The sequence below is a fragment of the Cygnus atratus genome, chromosome 6 (genome assembly GCF_013377495.2).
Source record: "Cygnus atratus isolate AKBS03 ecotype Queensland, Australia chromosome 6, CAtr_DNAZoo_HiC_assembly, whole genome shotgun sequence".
Lineage (NCBI taxonomy): Eukaryota > Metazoa > Chordata > Aves > Anseriformes > Anatidae > Cygnus > Cygnus atratus.
In genome coordinates, this window is record NC_066367.1 from 8,844,593 (window position 1) to 8,867,747 (window position 23,155).

General features: G+C 46.8%; 1 protein-coding gene across 1 annotated transcript; it reads left to right on the plus strand.

Moving 5' to 3' along the window:
• The first annotated feature begins 237 nt into the window (after positions 1-237).
• On the plus strand, positions 238-22,627 carry ATIC (5-aminoimidazole-4-carboxamide ribonucleotide formyltransferase/IMP cyclohydrolase). The gene is made up of 16 exons (XM_035536784.2): positions 238-396; positions 771-897; positions 2,420-2,496; positions 3,595-3,661; positions 5,837-5,925; positions 7,932-8,083; positions 8,211-8,367; positions 9,831-9,956; positions 10,090-10,197; positions 11,459-11,544; positions 12,750-12,839; positions 14,009-14,137; positions 15,075-15,167; positions 20,707-20,889; positions 21,713-21,868; positions 22,279-22,627. The coding sequence occupies exons 1-16, from the start codon at positions 375-377 to the stop codon at positions 22,396-22,398; spliced, it is 1,782 nt and encodes a 593-aa protein (XP_035392677.1). The 5' UTR covers positions 238-374; the 3' UTR covers positions 22,399-22,627.
• The last annotated feature ends 528 nt before the right edge of the window (positions 22,628-23,155 follow it).

Below are 23,155 nucleotides of genomic sequence, written 5' to 3' on the forward strand. Positions count from 1 at the left end.
CCACACAGGTGCCACACGGATCCCACAGGGGTCCCACACGGGTTCCACGTGGACCCCACATGGGTGCCTCAGGGATCCTGCACAGACCCCACACAGGTGCCACACACACCCCACACGGGCTGTCTGCCGGGCTGCCACCCGCTGCGCTCCGCGACCGCCCCGTCCCCCCCCGCCACCATCCCCGCCCCTCCGGCCGGGCCCCGAAATGGCGACGGCCCCCGCCCCTGCTCCCTCCCCTCCCCGGGCCGCCCCACGTGGTGCTGCGGGCGCCCAAATCCCGGCGGGCCGCCGCTGCTCGCTCCTTCCTCCTCGTCCTGCACATCCTCCTCCTCCTCTTCGTCCTCCTCCTCCTCCTCACATCCACCGACGGCGCCATGGCCGCCCGGCAGCAGCTCGGTAACGCGGCGGCGGCCGTGAGGAGGGCGGCGGGGTCCCGTGAGGGAACGGGGGGGACACCGACCGACCGCTGTGGAGAAAGCGACTGTTAAACCGACCGTTAACCGGCGGTGACCGTTAAAAACGACCGTTAAACGGCGGTGACCCTTAAGCCACCGTGAGGGAAAAGGGGGGGGGGGGGGGGGTGGCGGCCATTGCGCCGGGCCCCGAAATGGCGTCGGGGTGAGGGCTGAGGGGAGGGGGGGAGCTTCCTGCGTGCGTAAGTTACAGATCAATTTCCTCATCGTGCCTTTTTCTTTCTTTCTTTCTTTTTTCTTTTCTATACGGTGTCGCACTCTTAAAAACGCCATCCTCGCGCTCTTCCCGCCTTCCAGCTCTGCTCAGCGTCTCCGAGAAGACCGGCCTGGTGGAGTTTGCGAAGAGCCTGAATGCTCTGGGCCTGGGTTTGATCGCCTCAGGAGGAACAGCCAAATCCCTGAGAGATGCTGGCTTGCCTGTCAGGTACGGGTGCTGTCTTGTGCATCACCACTAGAAATGCTCCTTGTGCCCTGAGGTTGCTTAAATTACCTCCGTTCGTGAGCACAGAATGGTTGAAAACTGGCATGGGATAAAAAAAGTCTGTAAGTAAGTCTTCCCCACAAGACAAAGCAAGCAAACACGTTTCCCCTGAAACAAACAAAACTAAAAGCCCCGAAACAAACTTCAGAATCGTCTTGGCTACTTGGCTGGCTGGTGACAGAGTTGTGCTGTGCAGCTCAGCACTGAGACCAGTAGAGCTGTCAGGAGTGTTGTGCTGGAGATGCCTTTTTGTCTGTCTGTCTTGAGCCAGGTTTTCTCCCGTGAGGTAATTAGTGGTTTTGAAATTTGTAATCAGGCCCTAGTACTGCTCTTTACAGCTGGCTGGAAGCTGATCTTTGCCTGGCCCTGGGACAGGAAGAGTGACATGTGTCAGGGATATATTGAAGCTCAGCGGAGATCATTTGTCACAAATAATTTTACCAAGATGATGGCCTGTTTTTTGAGACAAAGCCTGCAAGTGCTGTGCATTCAGTGTCTGAGAAGCAGCATGCACAGACACTAGCTGTTTTGGCTCTTGATTTTTGGGAAAGCTTTTTGGGCTCTTCTGTGCTGAGACTCAAAATCAGCTCCAGCCAAAAAAAAAAAAAAAAAAAAAAAAAGAAACGTTTGCAGTATAGTGATGAAAAAATCTGTCACTTACTTGGCAGGACAGGTGACTGTGGCTTCTTTTTGCCTACACTGAACGCAGTGATAGGCCCCTGAGATGCATAAGCATGAATATACACCACCTCCAGAGTTCCCTCTCTGTTATCCAGCACTTGGTTTTGTCTCTCCAGGTTCCTTACTTGGCTGTGCTATTGGCAAAGCCTGAAGCAAAAGGTGGTCACATTTCCCCTTCTGTCTCCAGTTTATTGTAATTTGTATTCAGCTGTGGGGATGATACATATTTTCAAAGTGGATGAAAGACAGGCTCTAAAGTAACTTCATTGTTTGGGACATTTAATTAGGGTCTACCCAGATAGGATTATATGAAGCTGTTAGATCTATTAGAGAAACCCAGAATTGCTCTGTCTTAATTTGTTCTTACTTTGTTTTTCTGCAGTTCTGCTTGTTACTGCATTATTGTTCTGGTCCCTTCTCTGCCTTTGGATTCTCTTCTGTCCACCAATTCCTTCGTTTTATATCTCTTGAAGCACTGATGGTCATTGTAACTGTCAAAATCTATTTGGGACAGGAGGACTTTTAAAATTCACCATGGCTCTAGCACATTGGTCTGATCTTTGATGGTGGAGACAGTACAGGGGATAGTGTTTGCAACCTTCCGCTTCCTGAATAAAGCAGAGATGTTCAGCTCTGGCTGTGACCTAAAAGGTCACATCTTTAATGATGCGTCTTACCAACATTGCCAGTAGATGTAAATTGCCCCTGATGGGAATGAAACATTCAATCTATAGATAAAGTCATTATGGCACTTCAATTAACCTGCTGTTTTTTCATTGAGCAGAGATGTTTCAGACCTGACAGGATTCCCTGAGATGTTAGGAGGACGTGTGAAAACCCTTCATCCTGCAGTCCATGCTGGTATGTTGTTGATGGTGTGCTTTCAATCTGAAAAAGAAGTCCATGGGCAGTGAGGGTGGAAAGAAGGAATTGATGGCTGTCTGTTTGAGGGTTGTGTGGAAGAACTGAGTAATGAAAACAGACTTGCTCTAGCAGCAAAAGGAGAGGTATAATGCACAGGGTGGGGAAGAAGTTTATGATGACTGAAGGACTTCCTCTGTTGCTCTGCAGTTAGAGCTTTTCCTCCCTGGAGCTACCAGTATTTACAGGGCTCTTCTGTAAATGTGTGTGTGTGTTCTTTGCTTAGCCAATTTCAGGCCTGTGCAGGCAGAGAGCTCCACTGATTTGTAACCTGTGGGTGAATCTGGCACGCAGCATACGGAGCATGACAGCATAATCTTTAGTGGGTGATTTCTGCATGCTGTAACCTTTTTTTGTTCCTCTTCAGCAAGGAAGAGGTGTGAGGGTGATAGGTCAGTCTGTCTCATCTGCTGCTTCATCTCCTGTAACTGTCCTTGAGATCCCTTGAATTAAACCTGCTGCCCATCACACATTACACACCTGAGAATGCTGGAGGCAGTCTCCTCTGAGGACTTCAAACCCCAGGCTGTGCTGTTGCTTACTCCATGCCAGCCAGTCACCTGCGCATTTCTTTCTGAGCTCCTAGACCCCAGCTAGCCACCTCTTCTGTTCAGCTAAAGCCACAGCCTCTCTTGCTTCAGTTGTTTCATGAGCTTTGTGTCTTGCTGGCTGATGAGTGACAGGTGCCTTTTTCCTCTCCATGAACTCCTTGTCAGTTTTAGTGTTTCAAGGTTAGCAAGCGAATGCTTGCACAGTCTGCCTTTGAGGTTGTCATTCAGCGCTTGAAATCCTCTAGGATTCTGCATTGCAGAAAAAATCTGTTAGTAAGGAATCTGAGCAGCAGGGGAGTCAGGGAAATGGGAGAGGGTAGAGGAATAGGGACTGAGGACTGTGGAACTAGAATTGCAAAGATTATGGTCAAAAGGCTTTGAGGAGCACAGTCTGAAGAAAAGTGCTGCATTAAAAGAAAATGTTTGGTGGTGGTCTAGTTCTTTTTTTTTTTTTTTTTTAATAAGGATGTACTGTTTTTGTAACTAGGCATCTTGGCTCGCAATATTCCAGAAGATAATGCTGATATGAACAAACAGGATTTCAGCCTTGTAAGGTAAATAAATGTTTGGGGACGTGTTGTAAGTAAGTCATCAGTAATCAAAAATAAACATTGGAGAACTGTCAGCATCGGTGGATGGGAGCAGTAGGGATCTGCACACCAGAAATACTGCAGTCTTCTTCCTTAGCCCTGTTGAGAGATACTGTTTTTAAAAACAAAATTTTCTACAGATGCATCTTCATCTCTTGGAATAAGAGAAAACTAAAACAAAAGAGTTACGCCGTGGTTTCTTCAGGGATCAGAGGTTTTAATTTTTCCAGGTTATCTGTGAATTTTGATGCTTTACATTTAGTCCTTGTTGGGCCACATTACACTTTTTTGCAGAGTTGAATTCAGCGGTTTAGGAGCTGGTGCTGCTCCTTTCAACATGGCTCTGGGTGTTTGATCAGATGGCAATTCCTGGTTTTGAAATATTTCCTTAGTAAACATACCCTTTGAGATTTGCATAATGTTTACTGAGTTTCAACATGCAAATAAAGAGTAGACGTGAAAAGCAGGTCAAGAACGTGCACCATTTGTACAGACAGAAAATAAAGTTTAAAAAAAACTGAAAACTTACTTGGGAGCCATCATGAGAAGGAAGTGAGCTGCAGCCAGAGATTCAAGTAATACAATTCATGCGCTAACACATACCTAAGGTGTTTTTTTTCTATTTTTGTTAGAATGTATGTACTCAGTATTCTTACACAGGGCAGCTTGCGACTATGTGTAACTAATTGGTTTTGTGAGCAACCAGTTTTGTCAGTGGTTAGTTCCTGATTTAGAAATGAATGGTTGAACTGAACATAATAAATTATAGGTATAACCAAGAGAGGAGGCATAGTTTGACTGTGGTGGTGGGACCAGAATGCATCTTAGCTTTTAAAATTGTTTCTAAAAAGCAACGTGCCCAGGATGAATGGATTTCCAGGCTGAATTTGAAAACCTGGAATTTAAAACCGCAGGAGTCCTCATAGATGGCTCAGCAGTGGTGGCTCGTCATAGTATGCTGCATATTAAAGCAGGCTCTACTGAATTGCAGGTGGAGTAATGTTTTTACATCAGTGCCTTAAAGTGCATTTGCATCCGGAGCAATCATTTGGATTATTTTATGTAAAACAGAAGGAGCTGATCCTCAGCAGGAGGGTCTTTGCATAGTTGCGTTAAAGTTACATACCCAAGTCAAGGTAGGAAACCTTGGTATTATCTTGGCTTCCACAGAGAATGCCATTAGCAGTGCTGAAGTCCCCAGCTTGCTGATGGTTTGCAACGGGTCAGGAGCAGGAATGAATAGGGGAGAGAAACAGAAGTAGAAATAGAACTGAGGATAAAAGATGTGGTAGAGATTTAAAGACATGAGGGGGTTCTGAAAACCATGCTGGAGGCTGATCATCCCCTCCCCTTGAGTTCATCACACACTGGAAACAAGGGAACATTGGAGTTGGACGCGTTTGCCTTACAGGAAGTCACTGCTGACACTGGGCATGCCTTGGTGTTAGGTACCTTGATGCGTTCACTCTGCTGGGTTAAAAACCTCGTATGTGAAAATCAAAACAGATCCCTTGTTTGACTACAGTTCTCTGGCACTGGTAGGATGGGACAAGGCGAGTTATTCCTCCACAATTTGTGGAATAGGCTGCTGCTGCTTCTAGAGTAAAAATGGTAGAGAAATTACTTCATCAGATCAAGTAACATGGGATACAGGCTGTGCACTGAATACCTCTCAGGTTTTGTATGGTGTTTTGTTGTTGTTGTTTGCAGTAGACCTTGCTCTGGGGGCTTACTCTCTTATAAAAAATGGGTTGCTGCCTTTTTTCAGTAGTGCTGAGAGCCTTCCTTGAAGTCCTTTGGAATGGCTCCTGTTGTGCACCAGAATGACTAAACATTTAAACATATTTAAAGAAACTCTTTTAACTAATTTCTGTAAATTGTGGCATTGACCACCATAGCGTTGTTTAACACACAGAGTCCAGTTAAATTGTGTGCGTAGTTTCACCATTGTAACATCACTTGGGCTGTTGCTGGACACCATTGAGCCTTTTGGAGAAGGAAGCCTTAGAGCATTTTATGTTGGTCCCAGATCTGAGAGGCAAGACTGTAAAAACACTGATAAATAACTTTTGCATGCTAAGCCAAGCTTGGCCTTTCTATTTCTTGCTGAGTAACCTTGTTTCTCCCCTTGATTCTTAGAGTTGTCGTGTGTAACCTGTACCCCTTTGTGAAGACTGTGTCTTCTCCAGGTGTAACTGTACCAGAGGCAGTGGAAAAGATTGACATTGGTAAGTTAAAGGCAGAACGGACCCATTCTCTGGGCAGACGTGATGGTTTTGGTCTTTTAAGTGGTCTCTTCTGTTGATTTGATGGCCTTACACGCCCGTAAAGGATCATCAGACATCTATTTGATGTGGGAATACAGGGACGCAGTTTGCCATTCTTCAGGATTCTGTCTTGCTGGGACAAGATGGTTTTGCTGCACTCTTTACCAAGCTGTGGTCACGGGAACTGAGCTATTGCGGTGCTGTGGCTGCGGGGAAGAGATGGGAAGCCTAGTCCTGTACCCTAAAGTGTTTCGCTTGCAAGTTCAGGTTTCAGCAGTGGTGTCAATGGCCTCCGTGTGAGCTGTCCACTTGCCTCGTGTGGGTTACCTGCTCCTAGCAGTGGTGGCCAGGTCATCTCTGAATGTGCATTTTGGCAGCCACAGTGTTATCCCCATCACATGTTCAAAGCACCACGTCCGTGGTAACTGCCAGGTGAAAAATTCATGACAACCAAGCCAGGCTGCAGTGTGTCATGAAAGACATCCTTCAAGAAGGAGGAAGCAGTACGATACTGAGAATTTATGTGTCAGGCAGTAGATGACGACTGTGTGCAGAGATGACCTGCTGGCAACTTGCAAACTAATTCCTTTGACAGATAATCTCACCTTGAAATGGAAGAGTCATGAGCGAGCAGCTAACGCTGTAGTAAATCTGCAGCTCTCACTGCAAATCTCCCCCTCTGGGAGGGAGGGAAGAGGGGGGACGCAAATTCTGCATGTCTTCTGTGTTGCTTCCCAGTTTCGAGGAACTTAGAGGAAATTAGTTATCTTGTTGGCATTTTCCCCTTCTCCACTGAAGTCTGCTGAAGAGCTCAAGGATTAGAAGTAGGAGAGTGAATGCAGGGCTGGGTAAACCTCATTGCTTTTAAGCAGAGACAAAATTTAAATGGCAAGTGGCTGTTTCAACAGGCTGGCAAGGCATAGGTGGGGAAGTCAGGCACTGTCCAAAGGGAGGAGTCTGATGTGCAAGGATAGGGCAGGTAGGGCACACTTGCTACTAAAATGTAGAGAGCCAATTAAGCCTTTTTTAGAGCCTCTGGCAGTGTAAGAAAAATAAAAACCAGGAGCTCTGGAAAAAAGTTGAACCACTGAAAGTGCTCTAGATGTTGCTGAGAACTAATTGAGGAGGGAAAGAAGTTGGTCTGCGTACGTGGGAGGGTGGTTAGGGCCTGAGTTTGGAAGCACGGATGCCTGTATCTTCAGCGATTCTACTCTTGCTCGTTATTAACCCCAGAAGGCTTGCCTTTACTTCACTGCAGCAGCTCTGCCTGGCAGCTTGTGAACAGTGCAGGCGCAGTTTTGTGCCATGGGGTTGGACTGGGATTGAATTTTCTTGCAGTAGTTTAGTCCAAACGATGCCCAGCAGAGCTTTCCATTAAATGTTTTATGGAGTAGTGCTCACTCTGCATGTAGCAGTGCCAGCCTCTGCTTTTCTGTTGCAACAGCCTAGTATCTTGTCTGATTTAAAGTGTTTTAATCGCTGTGCAGAGTCAGATTTAAGGGGGAAGCATGGCATTTTATCTTACATGGAGGACCTGCACAGTATTCATTAATATTTGCAGAGAGATTTGAGAGCCTCAGTTGCTTGGCAGTGTCAAAGCGAATCTTAGAGGCTCGTCCCCAGCCCGGTGTTGCAGAGGATGATGCTTTAGCAATATGTGCAGAGCTGTCCTCTTCAGGAAGTGGCTGTGCTGCTGGCAGCATTGTTGCCCCAGGTGCTTAGCACAGCACACAACGTGTTTTCGCAGCGCTGATGGTGTCTGCACCTTCAGCACCAGGCTGCATTGCACGGGCTGACCGCCCTGTGCTTTTTCAAGATTCCCTTTTCCTCGCAGCACTGGGGGAGGTGGGCACATGGATACGGCACAAATGTTTGGTTGTGCGTGACCCTTCTTTGCCTCAGATGTGGCTCTCAGTTATGCTGTGTCCAGAAGAGAAGCACCTCATGCCTCCCTGCCTCTCTTGCAGGAGGAGTTGCCTTGCTACGGGCAGCTGCGAAGAACCACGCTCGTGTGACCGTTGTGTGTGATCCTGCAGACTACTCCTCGGTGGCTAAAGAGATGGCAGCATCACAGGACAGAGACACTACCATGGAAACCAGGCGTCACCTTGCGCTGAAGGTCGGTCGTCTTTGCTCACAGCAAAGGGCTGGGCCACGCTTGTTTCTCTTCTCCCTTTCTTTAAACACCGACTCCTTTGTAAGTTGATGCCTTGTCAGTTGACAAGCATCCCCCGTTCTTTCCCCAGGCTTTCACCCACACTGCCCAGTATGATGCAGCCATCTCCGACTACTTCAGGAAGGAGTACAGCAAAGGGGTGTCCCAGCTGCCCCTGAGGTACGGCATGAATCCTCACCAGAGTCCTGCACAGCTCTACACCATGAGGCCAAAGCTCCCCCTGACAGGTGAGGCCCAGGCTGGGCTGGCCCCCAGGAAAAGAGGGTGGCTGGGTATGTCTGCCAGGTGTCTTCAGACCTCAGATATCCAGCAGTGCCTGCTTTTAATTACTTTATTTCTGACTGGCACTGGCTTTGCGATGAAAAGGTTGAGCCGAGGGAGACAGAAAAGCTTGTCTGCTGACCCCCAGCAACACGTGTTGTCCGCACTGAAGATGCTTTGGGCAGATCTGTGTGGTGCACCTCCTGTTGGCCATCTACTTTAGATTTTGCAAAGGAAAACTTGCCATCAGTTTAAGATGCTTTGCTCCTTCCCATTTAACATATTTAGTACCTGCCCAGTTCTTTCATGTCACCATTCGCTGTCTAGAAACCAAGCTGTTCTTCTCTGGATTTTAGTGTTTCTTGTTACCCTCCCCCCCTCTCCCCCCCTCTCCCCCCCCCCTCTCTATATATATATAAAATGTAATATATATAATTACTTTTTTTTTTTTCTTTGAGCAGAGGTTTATTACCTTAGTTTTCCAGAGTGTTGTTTCTGGAGGCAGTGGCAGGGGGTGGTACCGGTCTCTCCCAAGAGCTTGGGACAGGTCTGGGGTCCGCCTCTGCCATTTTACAGGGCGTGCCGCTTACCACAACCTTGTTGGACTGGGGGTATCACTCTTCTGGAGAGAAAGTCTGGCTAACTTTGTTCTTGAGATTGTTGGCAAAAACAAGCTCTGCCTTGTGCGCAGGCATTGTCCCGCTGAGCAGACAGTGATGCTTTGTGTGGCAGTATTTCCTTGGACTTCAGCTCTGGTGCTTCCTAGGAGGGTTTTTTTACTCCTGCACTGGAAGCTGATTTGCTTTCAAGTCTGCCTCTCAGGCTTGGCAGCAGACCAATGTTGTGCTCACCTGTCCTGGCCTTGTGCTGTTGCTGAAACAACCTTTCCTCCTGTCTCCTGAAATGCTCGCAGTCCTGCTATGTCAACACCGACCATGCGGTTTTATGTGTGCCAGGGCAGAAGGCTTTGGGAGCAGACTTTCAAAGAACTCTTACTGTTGGCCCTTTGATCAGAAATCATGCCAGATGAAGCATTTTGTTAAAAGCTTGCCCTAAATTTCACGGCTGTGAATAGCTTTTCTGACAACAGTTAGAGGCACAATGTACTTAAAGTTTGGCTAGTGCCTGAATACTTTGTTGAATCAGAGACACCGTTGCTCTATGGAATTTCTTTACTAGATTTCAGCAGCCTGTGGTGAGGAAGAGAATTGTATTTGCATCTCCTGAGTCCTCAGCATACTCATTCCTCAAAAGTCACTGAAGCTTTTCAAGGTGCTTAACTAGTTGCTGAGGAGCTAGGGTCATTTAAAAAGAATAATCTTATAGTAATTTCCATTCTTTGTGGGAAAAATCTCTTCCACTTTTTCTCTTGACTCTAGAGAGAGGGTTCAGCCTGCTATAATGTGTCTGTCTGTGTGCTGCGTTGCAGTGGTGAATGGCTCTCCAGGGTTTATCAATCTGTGTGATGCTCTCAACGCCTGGCAGCTGGTGAAGGAACTCAAGCAGGCATTAGGCATTCCTGCTGCAGCCTCTTTCAAACACGTCAGTCCCGCAGGTAGGGTGGCTCCTTGTTATACCACGCTTTTCTCCCTGAACAGACTCTGTGTCTTGGCAGTTCGGGGAGGTCCCAGGGGCAGGGAGCAGGGAAGGGCTCTGGTGCGAGTGCCCTGGCTTGTGTTTCCCACTAGGTGCTGCTGTTGGAATACCTCTCAGCGATGAGGAGGCCCAAGTCTGCATGGTGCACGACTTCCACAAGACCTTAACGCCCTTAGCGTCTGCCTACGCACGAAGCAGAGGTGAGAGGCGCATGGACAAACTTAACCGCTCCAAAGAGCTCAGCTTAACATGCAGCCCTCAACAGCCTTTTGCACTCGGCAGGCTCTTCCCTTTGTAGCGCACTCCTCCTCCTCAGGTTTTGCTCCATAAGGATTCGACCGACTAAACGAGCTGCCCACATAGAAAAAATGGCTCTGCAAGTGAGCAGAACTTGTAAATTGTTGTAATTTTTTCCTAAGAGGCTAAAATCACTTTGGATGCTGTTCTTTAATCTAAATGAAAGACGTATAAAGATTTTTTTAATTAAAACATATATATATATATGCAGGTGTACATACATAGACATCATTGTGGGGTTTTGGCTAAAGGATCTGGATAATGAGGTAGCTGTGCTGGGAGCACACTCAGCCTTCTGCTGCAGGTGGGGTGCTTGGGAACGCTTCATGGGGCAGGAATGTTTCTGCCCTGTACTTGGGTGGTTTTCAGTGCTTTTGAAGTTCAGAGTTCACAAAAAAGAAAACTAACAGTAAATAAAAATTCCTCCCTCAGCTTAGCTGAGGTTCTTTGTTAATTCTGTCATTGTCCATGGCGTTCCTGGAGAAACTGGACAGATTTTGGAAAACAAAGCAAACTTACTTGTTAAAGGACACGATAGCATGGGTTTGTTTTTTCACTGTTTTTTTTTGATTAAAGGATCACCTCTGATCATTGCCCACAGAAAACCATTGCACGATTGGTAGAAGAGCAAACGTTTAGAATGGCAGTGACAGCAGGATGACCTTGCTACGCAGTAGAGCATCCATGATGGGTGCTGAGTGCTACCTCATTAAATACAGAGAAGACTTAACAAAAAAGTGCTCTTAGCTACCTTGCTGGGTCTGGTTTCTTGTGGGAAAAACCTGACGGGAGCATGAGCGTCTAAAAGCTTGCTTCTTTTTCCAGCTGTCTCCCATCTAAAATCTTTCTGTATGAACCTTGCCTCTCCCTGTCCTCTTGCCATCATGGCTACAGCAGAGCTGCTAACAGTAATGGAGATTGTAATTACTGAGTTAGAGCTTTTACAAACGCAGTGAAGGAAGACAATACCTGAGCTATGCAAATCTTTAAAGGTGCATGGGATTGAGGTAGGATTTTTCATTCTTGTTGCTCTCGTGGCCTATTTTTTTTTGCTGTGGAATTAAATTACTAGTTCTCGTGGAAATTGGCTGGGTTGTGGGAGCAAAGACTTCTCTCTGCGTTATGCCGTAGCTGGATAAGTTACTAGAAAATGTGATTTTGCAGGTGCTGATCGAATGTCTTCTTTTGGTGACTTCATTGCCTTGTCTGATGTCTGCGATGTGCCTACTGCTAAGATTATTTCCAGAGAGGTTAGTTAACAAGCAGCAAATCTTAGAGGTAGAAGGGAAAATCGCAATAGACGGAGCCACTGGTTTGTAGCAGCCATTCTGTTTGAATTTGACCTGTTTACTTAAGACTATATATTGATCCATTTGTGTAACTCAGTGTGTGGGGTGCAGAATTTACACCTCTCTCTTGATGCTCTTTTCCTTCTGCCTGGCTGCATGGCAGAGCTTGTGAAATCGTGGTGCTTGAAACGATGCTGTCCAAGAGGTGATTGCAAACCTCCGTCTCCCAGTAGGCCTCTGGAAAGGAGCCCTGATTGTGCTCTCAGGAGGATCTCCTTGAAAGGCTGCAGTAGAAGAGTAGGGGGCTGGAGCCTCTTGCCCCAGGCAGGAATGTGGATGTAGCCTGCTGCCTGCCAGTTGGTACAAGTTACCTATTGGCTCAGCTGCTTCCGAGGCTGCACTTTAAACTTTGCTGGGTTCATCTTTAAGTCCATAGCTAACCACATTGCACAAGTTTAAAAGCAGAGTTAAACAACAGGGAGTTAATGCTTTACCAGGCACGTTCATCCTGTTCCATGCTGCTTATGGTTTTGTTGGAGGGGAAAGCACAACATGAAAAGCTGTCTTGTATACTGGAGATTTCTTCTCAGAAAAAAATGAAAGGTCACATTTGACTTGTTTGTGAGGGCAACATTTGGTACACTACACTATTAAGAAACAAAGCAAAAAGAAAAAAAATGTTGGGTGATGAGAATGTGAAAGAAGTATACAACTTCATGGCACTGATTAACTCTTCCTAGCTTCAGCACTTTTAAGGCAAAACAAAACTACTCTTTTAGCTCTTTTGCCAATGTTTTGTGTCATCAGGAGGGTCGCTGCTGAAATAGGGATTTATATATATACATTTTTTGAGGCATGTTTCCTGTTAGAGCTGGGAAGTAGGGATGTCCTCTACCAGCAGTTTTCCTCCTGGAGGGGTGCATTAGTTACTAGTTCTGTTGTGTATGAAGTGATTGACTGTGCAAGAGCTTTCACTAACTCTGCTAAGAGCTGCCAGTGCTCTGCTGTTTCCTGTTTGAAGGGCTGAAACAGATATTGTAGTGGTATTATATGGTACAGACAGACCCTGACAGGTCAGTCTTCATCCTTTTGGTTATGACAGGAAGAGGTTTTGGTATTAGCTCTTCTCTTTTTCACATGGACACTGAGATCTCTGTGTGTTGCAGGTATCTGATGGCGTGGTAGCTCCTGGATATGAGGAAGAAGCCCTCAAAATTCTTGCCAAAAAGAAGAATGGTGGTTACTGCATCCTCCAGGTTTGTATTCCTGCTACACTGTAACCCTCTGATGCTCTTCCCGTATCTGCTTTTCACAGGTGCTAGTGTCCAGATTGCTTTGGGGTATCTGGACTAGGGAATCCAGGCTTCCCTGCAACATAAGGAAATGTTTCCTGTTTTTTGGGGGATTCCTTCAAAATCATCCACTTCTGGTGATTGGACTGACGGATTAATAATGCTGTCAGAGCAGCCAAAAAGGTCCCGCTTCTGCTTGAATCTGAGACAAATCTGCACAGAACTTTACTAGAACATCGCAGAAAGAAGAGCCAAAGGTTACCCGAAGTTGCAATTGTAGTGTTACTAGCGAGGGAGCTGTAGTAGGTGGCTCAGGAGCTTGAGGCAAGCAGGAATGAAATTGCAGACAATCTTGGCAGGCGATTACCTCCTGAATTCAATTAGCTTTGCAAGGATGAGGTTGGATTGGTTAAGGCTGTAGCTTTAGGGCCTGTCTGAACAGGGATGCTAAGCAAAGTTGATCTGGACAAACTTAAATGGGTTAGGGAAGCCATATAAAGTGTGTGCACGCTGGTATTTAAAGCTGGGAGCCTTAATTTGGTTTACTTCATGCCTCAATTACCTGAAGAGGGGCTACCAAAGTTCTAAATAAGCCTATGCACGGGTAGACCTTAACAAAGTTTAACAGTTCCATTTAACTTGGCTCCTTACACCTGTACAGCTTAATAGTGCTGCATGCTTGCATAGATGAGCCCCAGGAGAGTGAATCTCTGGAAATAATCATGTTCACTGTTTTCTTTAATGTCAAAGTGGCTTGGAAATTTTACCTTAAGGCATATATGAAACCACTTAAAATATTTGTGACGTTCCTGTGGTGGACTACAAGACTCTTTGTGCAGAAGTTCCTACATTTCTGTGAAAGACTAGAAGGCTGTAGAATTTTGTGGCTTGCACCATGGATGTGTGTATATGAACATCTAAACTGTACTACCTCTCTCCACCCTGTAAATGTTACTTCCTGCTGTTGAGACCTTGGTGCTCCAGTTAATTTGGGGTACTTCTAATGATCTGGCATTGCTTTCTCTAAATAGTTCACTTTTGCATTCCTTAGAGTGTGTGCTTTAACCAAGGCTGTTACTTGGTGTTGGCTTTGAGCTCCAAGTGCTTTAACTGGCCTATCTGTTGGCTTTTAGATGGACCCAGCTTACGAGCCCGATGACACTGAGATTCGGACCCTCTTTGGACTGCATCTCATGCAGAAGAGGAACAATGCAGTCATCGACCGGTCATTGTTCAAGAACATTGTTACAAAGAATAAAAACGTAAGTGTCAGAAGATAAATGAGCTTAAAGACCGGTAGAGTGAGCTGGTATGCTTTCATCAAGGAAGGCAGCGCTGTTCTATTTTAAGAGCTTTTAATATATTTTAATGAGGTTTAACTGGCTTTCACCAAAATAATGCAGCAAGCTTTTTGGCCAACAGTGCTTGGGCAAATCAGGGTGGTTTGGTTTTGTTTTGGTTTCTTGCATAAATAAGTGGAGATGGACCTTGCCCTTTATCTCTGACTAACAAAAGGTTTATTTCTTATTTATAAGAAGCCACGTTGTTTAATTTCTTATGGTGAGACAGCCATATGCTCAGGATCCATCGTGATTTCATTCTGACTCACTGTTCAGTTCTCCTGCTTGTGTGCAATGCATAAACTCTGGCCTTTCTGGTGTTGCTCATCACTTAGAGTTGACATCATCAGAAAACTGTCAGTTATTTCTGTGTCTCCGGTCTTGTTCTCATTAAAAAACAGATGTTAATGAGTGCGTGGTTAATCATGAGCTCAGGAGCAAGCTCAGACCTTGAGGTAATAAAAAACATATTAATAATTAGCCATGGAGTGTATTTAAAACACCTCATGAGGATATGTGAGCTATTATTATTATTGTGGTCCTGTGCGTACTTGAGTATGTGCTTAGCTTTTTGCCTGTGAGCACTTCTGAAAACAGAAGATGCTGCAGGATTAGGGCCAGTGCCAGAGCCATCTGGACCTGGTAGGACTGAGTCTTATCCCTACCAACTACGAGGTTAGCTGCCAGACCAACTGGTAACAGTTCTGTTGGTAACTGAACAAAACAGAATATTTTTAGCTATCTTGTTTTCCTCGCTGTGACACAGTCCTTGTGGTGCTTTTGGAGGCTTGCAGACCACCAGCCAGTTGGCTGGCCGTGCCCATTAGGATGGGCTGTTGACAGTGGCGTTTCGTTTCAGCTGCCCGAGTCTGCCGTCCGAGACCTGATTGTTGCCAGCATCGCTGTCAAATACACCCAGTCCAACTCGGTGTGCTACGCCAAGGATGGGCAGGTAACCAAACCAGAGGGCCCTGGGGAGCATGCTTTCACAGCCCGGCTGGTCGGAGTGCTCGCTTTCCTCAGGCACGAGCCTTAAAATCACCTAGTGCAGGAAGCTGCTCAACAGGTACAGATGAACGGCCCCACACAGTGCCATGCAGAACAGGAGCTAAACGTGTGCTTCTCTCAAAGCTGCCTCTAAACCCAAACTCAACATATTTCTCTTGGGGTAATGACAGGGCTGGCATTTCAATGACAGGGTTGGAAGAGTTCTTATGTGCTTCTGCAAGTTAGGCCTCGAGTCGCTTCTTTGTAACTGTTCTGCCTTTTCTTTACCATTTTTTGAGAGCATGTGCGTATGTTGTGGTCCGTATAGAGCCTTAGGAAATGACAGTAGTTATTGACAGCTAGGTTCTGACTGTCCACATGGTTCTGAGTTTTATTCTCTTTTCTTATATAAGAGAGATGCGATGTGGTTTCTTTTTTCCCCTTTGGGGAACTAGAAAACTTTCTTGCTTCCTGATTTTTAAATGCTTCTGATGGATGTTGGAATTTACAGGGGTATTATCAACTGTGTAGGTGAGACAGGGATTTTGATTTAAGAAATCTTTTCTTTCCAAGCTCTTACTAGGTGTTCAATTTAAATCAGTTATGCAAAAGTTATTGTAAATGTGTTGAAAATAATATATTTTTTGCCCGGAGGCTCATTCTTGTAACGCTGTTGTTTAGCTGGCCCTGTGTTCTCCATGGCAACTTTTCCATAACTAGGGTTATTTAAAAATAACAAATAAAACATAAAAATCAGAATGCTTTTGATCTTGATCATCAGAATTCAGCAAGATGGATCAAACAGCATATGCTTTAGGTGCAGACTGAATGAACTGCAGCACTGTTCTTTTTGCAGTGTTACACATCTACGTGTGTCAGATTGTTATTACAGCCCGAAAACATTGCAGCGCTGCCTCACGGTATTTTCTAGGGTCATGTGCTGTGTGGTTCTTGAAAACACATCTCTGGAGATGCAGCATTTTTCTTTTCTTTTTCCTCGTTTTTTTTCCTTGCATTTAAATGGCTCTGTTCTCAAGAGCACTAATTCCTGTAGCCCCAGAACAAAGGTGTCACTATCTTTCCTCCTTTTCCCTTAGTCCAACAGCAATTTCCTCAGTCCTTTTGTAAGTCTGAGCTTAACGCGGTGCTGCAGCTGTTTCTGAAACGTGTGTGGTAATGCATGCACCATATGGAAGGAGGAAGGTACGAGGGAGGAGTGAAAGCACTGTGGGCAGACAGGGATTTAACTAGCGTGGCTTCAGGGATGTTTTGTGTATTTGCAGGGATATATTTTAATTAAATACTAACGTGTGTTGTCTTGGTTTGCTGTATATGTGACAAGAAAGGCAAAGATCAGAGGTCTGTATGCTGCACTGGGAAACAAATGCCTTGTTTTTAACAGCAAAGATCAGCCATTCAATTGCTTAGTCACAAAGGTGGGAAATCGGTGCTGGGGGCCTCAAATCAAAGCTTAATGTCTTCCTAAAGAGACTCCTTGCAGTCCAAATGCAGAGATAGCAGAGTGGCATGCTATAGGCAGTGATGGAGAAGCTTAGATAGGAGCTCTCCTAGTTTGAAAATGTCTAAAAAGCCTTTTGGGATTGCTAAGTAGTGAGACCATTGTTCCCAAGGTACAGATGGGGCAGGAAAAAAGATCCTCTGAAAATCCAGCGCTGGTTATCTCAGGTTCCTTTGGGTGATGCTGTGCAGAACTCACTGCTGGTCGCATCAACCACCGAGGCACGTCATCAGATGAGTACAGGAGCGTTTGGGTACAAACCAAGCACCAGAGACAAAGTGATTTCAAGATTGTTAGGGTTAACGTGCATTTCCATGACCTGACTTGTTTAGGTTATGTGAGCCAAGTTTGGGAAATCCAGAGTTCTTCCAGTTCCATTGCTTTTGTTTCTGCAGGGGTTATTTCAGCCTCGCACCATTTCTGCTGCATTCCAGAACTGGTGTATCAGCTAACCAGAACTTTTTTTGACAGCTTGGCTTCATCGGCTGCTCCAGCTGGGGCTGGTGCTCTGTGCTAATAAGTCCTAGGAAAGGATGGAGTGGGAGGAAGCATTTATGGACTTGAGTGTCACTTAATTTGCAGGAAGCCAGCTGCCACTAATTGCAATAAACACTCTCACTTGTTTTGTCTGACTTTCAGCACAGTGAAGCCAAAGTCTGTATCGTGTTGATTTACACTTTGTTCAATGATACCATCATGTTTAAACATAGCTGTTTAAAAATGTTATTTCCTGGTTCTCTGCGCAGTAGGATAAAACAGACCTGGTGGTTCACCTGGTTTCCACCAATGCCACAGACATTTGTCAGTTACTGCCTTGCTTGTTTGTCTTCCCGATTGTGAAGTCCTTTATTTGATTTTATAATTCCAAAGGCGTTTAGGATTTCAGTTTTCATTCATTACTCAGGGTAAATCTGGCTAAATCCAGGCTAACCTACCTCATTTTGCAAGGACTCTCTGGACATCATCCACTCCACACTTTTGTACGCTATTCGAGCTGTGGGGACATGTTTGGCTTTCCTTTGAGCCGAAGTGTTCTGGTCAAGCAGTTCTCAGTTCTCACCCAAGCTTTTTTTGTTAATTTTTCTGCCCGCCCTGTGTTGCTGTGTCCTTTCCCTTGAGCCCAAGCAGGCCCTGCATAAGCACTTTTTTTCCCCAGTAGATTAAACTCTGACAGAAACCTAATTAACTTTTCTGTCAAAAAGAGGCAGGAAACGGAAAGGGGTGGGCAGGCTTTGGGGAGGATTTTGAAGTTTGTTATGATTTCATGTGGAAGCAAGCTGCTGGTTGAAGAAGGAAGAGATGAGGTGTAGGAAGAAGGAACAGACAGAAAGAAATGAAGTGAAAAAGGGAGAATAGGTACATTGAGACCTGTGTGTGGAGAGATCCGGGTACCAGTCTGTAGCGCGTATTAAGCAGAAGCTCAACCTTCTGATTTCTCCTCCTGAGGCAAGAAATTCCAGTCTAGACTGAAGAAATCTTCCCTAGCAGTGTTGCGTCAAAACATCCTTTTGTACAAAAAAAGGATTGAGCTTTCCCTGACTCAGCATTTTCCCACGAAGTGCATTTTATTACCATGTTCCTCCCAGGCTGGAACAGTAAACTCAAGAACAATGTAGGCTCATCTGGAGTAGGCATAAAGTGGAGGCTTTTTACATTCTTTTGCCTTTTATGCCATTATAATAACAGTTCTGTGTGTTGCAGATAGGCTTCCCCAAATCTACAGAATTTAAGTCTGAATCTAAGAATCTACAGAATCTAAGTCTGAAGGTGTGGGAGCAGGGACTGGACATCAGGGTGTGCTTCTGGGGGGAAGGTGCCCCTAAGCCATGAGAAGCGTAGAAGCTGTTTAATATTTACGATAAGACTGATAGCCCTGTGGGTTTATTAAGCGCCGATGGCTGTTGGGTTGGAGCTGAGCAGATGATATCAGATAGCAGCCCAAGCCTTTCATTTGCTCCTTGGGGGAACGGTATCCAGCAGCATGTTTTATGGTTCTGGTAAGAGGTGAAGTCACCGTGTCTTGATGAATGAGAAGACAAATGATTCATTCCTTTGAGGGCAGCCTTTGACTTATAGCTTTACCATCTGCTGCAGTCTGAGCTGGAAACTCTGAGGCACTGGCCAGAACTGCTGGCTTCAGCGCGGTGTCCCTGGAGCAATCCCCCCCGCAAACGGTCTGGTGAACAGTTCAGCTGTGGCTTCACAGGAGGAGGAAATTGTGGAAGGGAGTCTTGTAGTCTGACAGATCTCTGGTGTGAAAGGGCAGGAGCTCTCTTTGGGAAGCAGGACCCGGAGATCTGAAAGCCGTGGAGGGAAGTTACCAGCCTGAGTTTGACAACTGTGGTTAGATCGAGCATCTAGCATCTGTTTGTCTGGCACACGCTCATGGCAGAGGCAAAGCTGCGGAACTGCAGACAGCCTGGGGCTCAGGGGACCCCTGCTCAGTCCCTTGCACTTGCAAGCTGTGACTGCAGGCAGAGCAAAATGGACTTGAACAGCACATCCCTATGCCTGGAGGGCACTGTGAGGGCGAGTACAGAGTTGGCAGGGACCTGAGGTGCTCCAAGCACTTAGCACAGACTGCCCCGACTGGCACTGCTCTAGCAGTGGACCTGAGGTGAGTGGCTTTGTCACTGCAGGCAGAGGGACTTGTAGGGCCTCAGGCGCTGCAGCATGGCTTGCCCTGGCCGTTCACATGCGGCAGTAGTCAGCAGCGGTGTTTATGTACTGATGTGTTGTTTTGCCTTGGCTGAAAGGGAGCTGAGAGCCTGCCACGAGCCCAGAGCCCACGGCACTGTCTGGTTTGGCTCCAGTCTTGACCGTGATGAGGTGTGAAAGCATGAAATGGTGGCCCTGACAGTGCTGAGTTTTCCTGGTTCCTGAGAGGACGGTGAAGCAGTGTCCAGTAACCAAGATGTCCCTCGCCACGCTTACCTTTCAGTAGTGTCAGCACTTAAGGGCTGTCTTTGCCTCTAGCGCAAGTTTGTTTGTGTTAGCTAGGATGCAAGACTTGTTTGTGTTGTGCATTGGGCTGTGACACGAGGCTTGTGGGGTTACCTGACCACCAGGCTCCCAAGAGCTTCTGCATACTTTAATCTATGGTCCATGTGAAGAAATTGCCAGAAGTTGAATGTGTCTGAGGAGAACTGGGCTCCGAAGTGGTCTGAAAAAAGTGAATGAAAACTGAGTAAATAACATACTTTCATTGGAGCTTCCTTGAAGGAAAAGTCACCTCTTGGATTTTGCTCCCAGAACCACTAGGTCTGCCTTACATCAGGCACAAGTGCTATTAAATAAGGTTTGCAGGAGGCTGTTTTTAAAACTCCAGCCTTTTTGGCAGCTGTCAGAGTAGGAAATGTGTTGGGAGCTGCAGGGCCTTGATAATTACGTGATGCGATGGTCCTACTGGCCAGCCTTCCTGGTTGAGCAGTGGATTTACTTTCTTGCTGGCTTGACAGACAAAGTGCCCTGTAATCCTCTGCATATCGCAGTCGGTCTGTGATTCTCCCACTGGGAAAGGTAGATGATGGTGTTTGGGTGACCCGGGCTCAGCCTTTAACCTCCCTGTGAAGCGCCAAGGACAGGTAGGCAGCCCACCATCTCCTTACAGATTCATGTGTTCCTACAGCCAACGGGATTTTGCTTTGCCTTAACCAAAAGCCGTGACTCCCCCACCCTCCTGAGGCTGCACGGTTGGGCTCTGCTGGCTGAGGCTGTATTTTGGTGGATGGGGGAATGTGATGTCTGCAGAGCGGCTGTCAGCTCAGCAGGGCCGTGGAAGTTACCGGTGCAGAAAGCTGTCCCTATGGCCAGGCTACAGGACTGGGGATTTCAGTTTTCCTTGCTAATTACGTGCACTCTTTCCCCGATTCAGTAAGGAGCAGCTAGTTTGTGGGAGGTCTTTCCTAGTCCCTTGGCTGGAACGCGGCTGCGATTAGGATCTCTGTGAAGCAAGGCGTGATCCCGCTTTGTGTACCCGCTGCAGGTCATAGGCATTGGGGCCGGCCAGCAGTCCCGCATCCACTGCACGCGCCTGGCTGGCGACAAGGCGAACAACTGGTGGCTCCGGCACCACCCGCGCGTGCTCTCCATGAAGTTCAAGGCGGGCGTGAAGAGAGCGGAGATCTCCAATGCCATTGACCAGTACGTCACCGGGACCATCGGTGAGGTGAGTGCCGAGAGGTTTCCCCAAAGGCTTCAGCTTCTGCCAGACAGCTGGAACTACCACTACCAGGGTGGTCAATTCCCCATGGCCACGTCATGGCCGGGGCAGACTGCCCTGATTTGCCCCGCTGACGCTGCACCCGCTGCCCCAGGTACTGGGACCTGCTCTGTGCTTCGGTGTGCAGGTTGCTGTCCTCTGATAGCTTCTTTCACTGCTAAAGCTGCAGTTTTTAATTTCGCTGCCCCATCATGCCTGCTGTCCTTTCTTTCTCACGCTTTGCTTGTATGGCATTTTGGATTCTCAGAATCCATTCTCTACCTCCCTGATACAAGACAAGAAAATAGTATGCCCTTTTTAAGTATTGAAAGCTAGGAGCTGGAGTGAGGACCTCGTGAATCATCTCTGAGCGGTTGCCGGCTTAAGGGGATAAGGACTGGCGCAGTTGCTATTCTGAAGGTGAATCACAAACCAGGCTGCTGTTTGCCATGCATTAAGTCATCTCCCAGATCTGTTTGTGTGTGCTGGCATTTACACAGGGCAGCATGCCGCAGGCAGGCCAAGCAGAGCATCTTGGAATTAATGGTGGGGGGAAGTACCTCAAGTCCTAGGGTGCGGAGGGGAAGGAAGGGAGTCCAAAGAATGTAGAAAGAACTGGCAGTGGTAATTTGTTCCCACCATCACTCAGGACCTTAAAATTCCTGGTAGGAAGCTGCCAGCAGCAGAGCTGGGTGTCAGAGGGGTGCCATCGCTCGTCCCTGCGTGCTCCTAGCAGGGCAGTGCCCGGAGGCTGTGCTTGGGGCTGAGCTGGCACTCCCCGATCTTTCAGGATGAAGACCTGGTGAAATGGCAGGCCATGTTTGACGAGGTGCCCGCACAGTTAACCGAAGCCGAGAAGAAGCAGTGGATTGCCAAGCTGAGTGCCGTCTCCCTCAGCTCCGATGCATTCTTCCCTTTTAGGGATAACGTGGACAGAGCTAAACGGGTAAGGTGTCGGCTGGGAGGTCAGGGGGATTGCACAGACCGGGCTGGCCATTTGGATTCTGGGCAGGGTGTTCCTGTGGTCATTGGTCTCACCTAAATGGAAATTACCCAGCCATTGCTTAGGTTGTTGCTTTGGGATGAAAAGAGTATTGACATTTATTTAAAAAAAAAAAAAAAGGTTTAAGAGCAAGGCAAGGCCTCCAGAGGAATGGCTTTAATCTCACTTCTGAGCTGTGGAGAGAACCGACTGCTTAAACGAGGGGCTCCCCTTTGGCTCACTTCGGGAGTAGAGGCCGTTGTTTGTTCAGCCCGTAGTGGAGTAGGATGTTAATGAAGGGCTGGGGCTGCCAGCTCCTTTTCAGCAGGATTTTGGTTTTCTGTCCTCTAATCCTTCTCTCTCTCTTTGTTCAGAGCGGAGTACAGTTCATCGCCGCCCCATCCGGCTCCGCTGCCGACGAGGTTGTGATCGAGGCTTGCAATGAGCTGGGAATAACCCTGATTCACACCAATCTTCGGCTCTTCCATCACTGAGTTTACGGGGGCTGTTGTGGCCCCTCTTTGGTCACAGTCTCACCAGCAGCAGTGATTGGAATATCACCAGCTTAAACCAGGAGGCACGAGCAATCTACGCATAGCAAGTATTTGTAAGATCTGCAAACAAGACTTCTCCCTGTCTTAACAGGGAATGAAGGATGCAAGCAGTTGGCCTCTAATGTAGAAAATAAGTCTTTTACAAATAAATGTACGGTTCTTAGCTATGTGGAGCTTGTCGTATGTCGTCCAAATACTGTGTCCTGAGGAAAAAAGCTTATTTCTGAGGTAAATGTTATGGCCCAGACTTTCTCAATTCATGAGAAAGGTTATGGGATGGTATGGAAGCTTGGCTTAGGCCAGCTTGTGAATGTATTGATAACAACCTGGATTGTAAACTGAACTGAGCCCCTTTTTTGGGAGTTTGCAGGTACTGTCCTTCAAGTGCTTTAATCCATCATCCCCTTTCCTTGTGAGGAGAGGGAAGCGGATCCTTTGTGTGAGATAATCTCAGGTTCAGTACTCAGCCCTGCCCTGGATGTGCTTGTGGCTGAGCGGTGGTGTCGGATTGCTGTCTTAGAGGTGAAGAGACTCCTTCTGCCCATTTGACACGCTTGTTCTCATACGGAGAGTTCAATTCAGAGTTCATGCACAGGCATCTGGGAAGCATCTTGCCTGAAGCTGCTTCCGTTCTCCACTGTGTGCAATTTGCATAAAGCAGATTTGAACTCTGATTAGAAAAACAAAGTGAAAATCT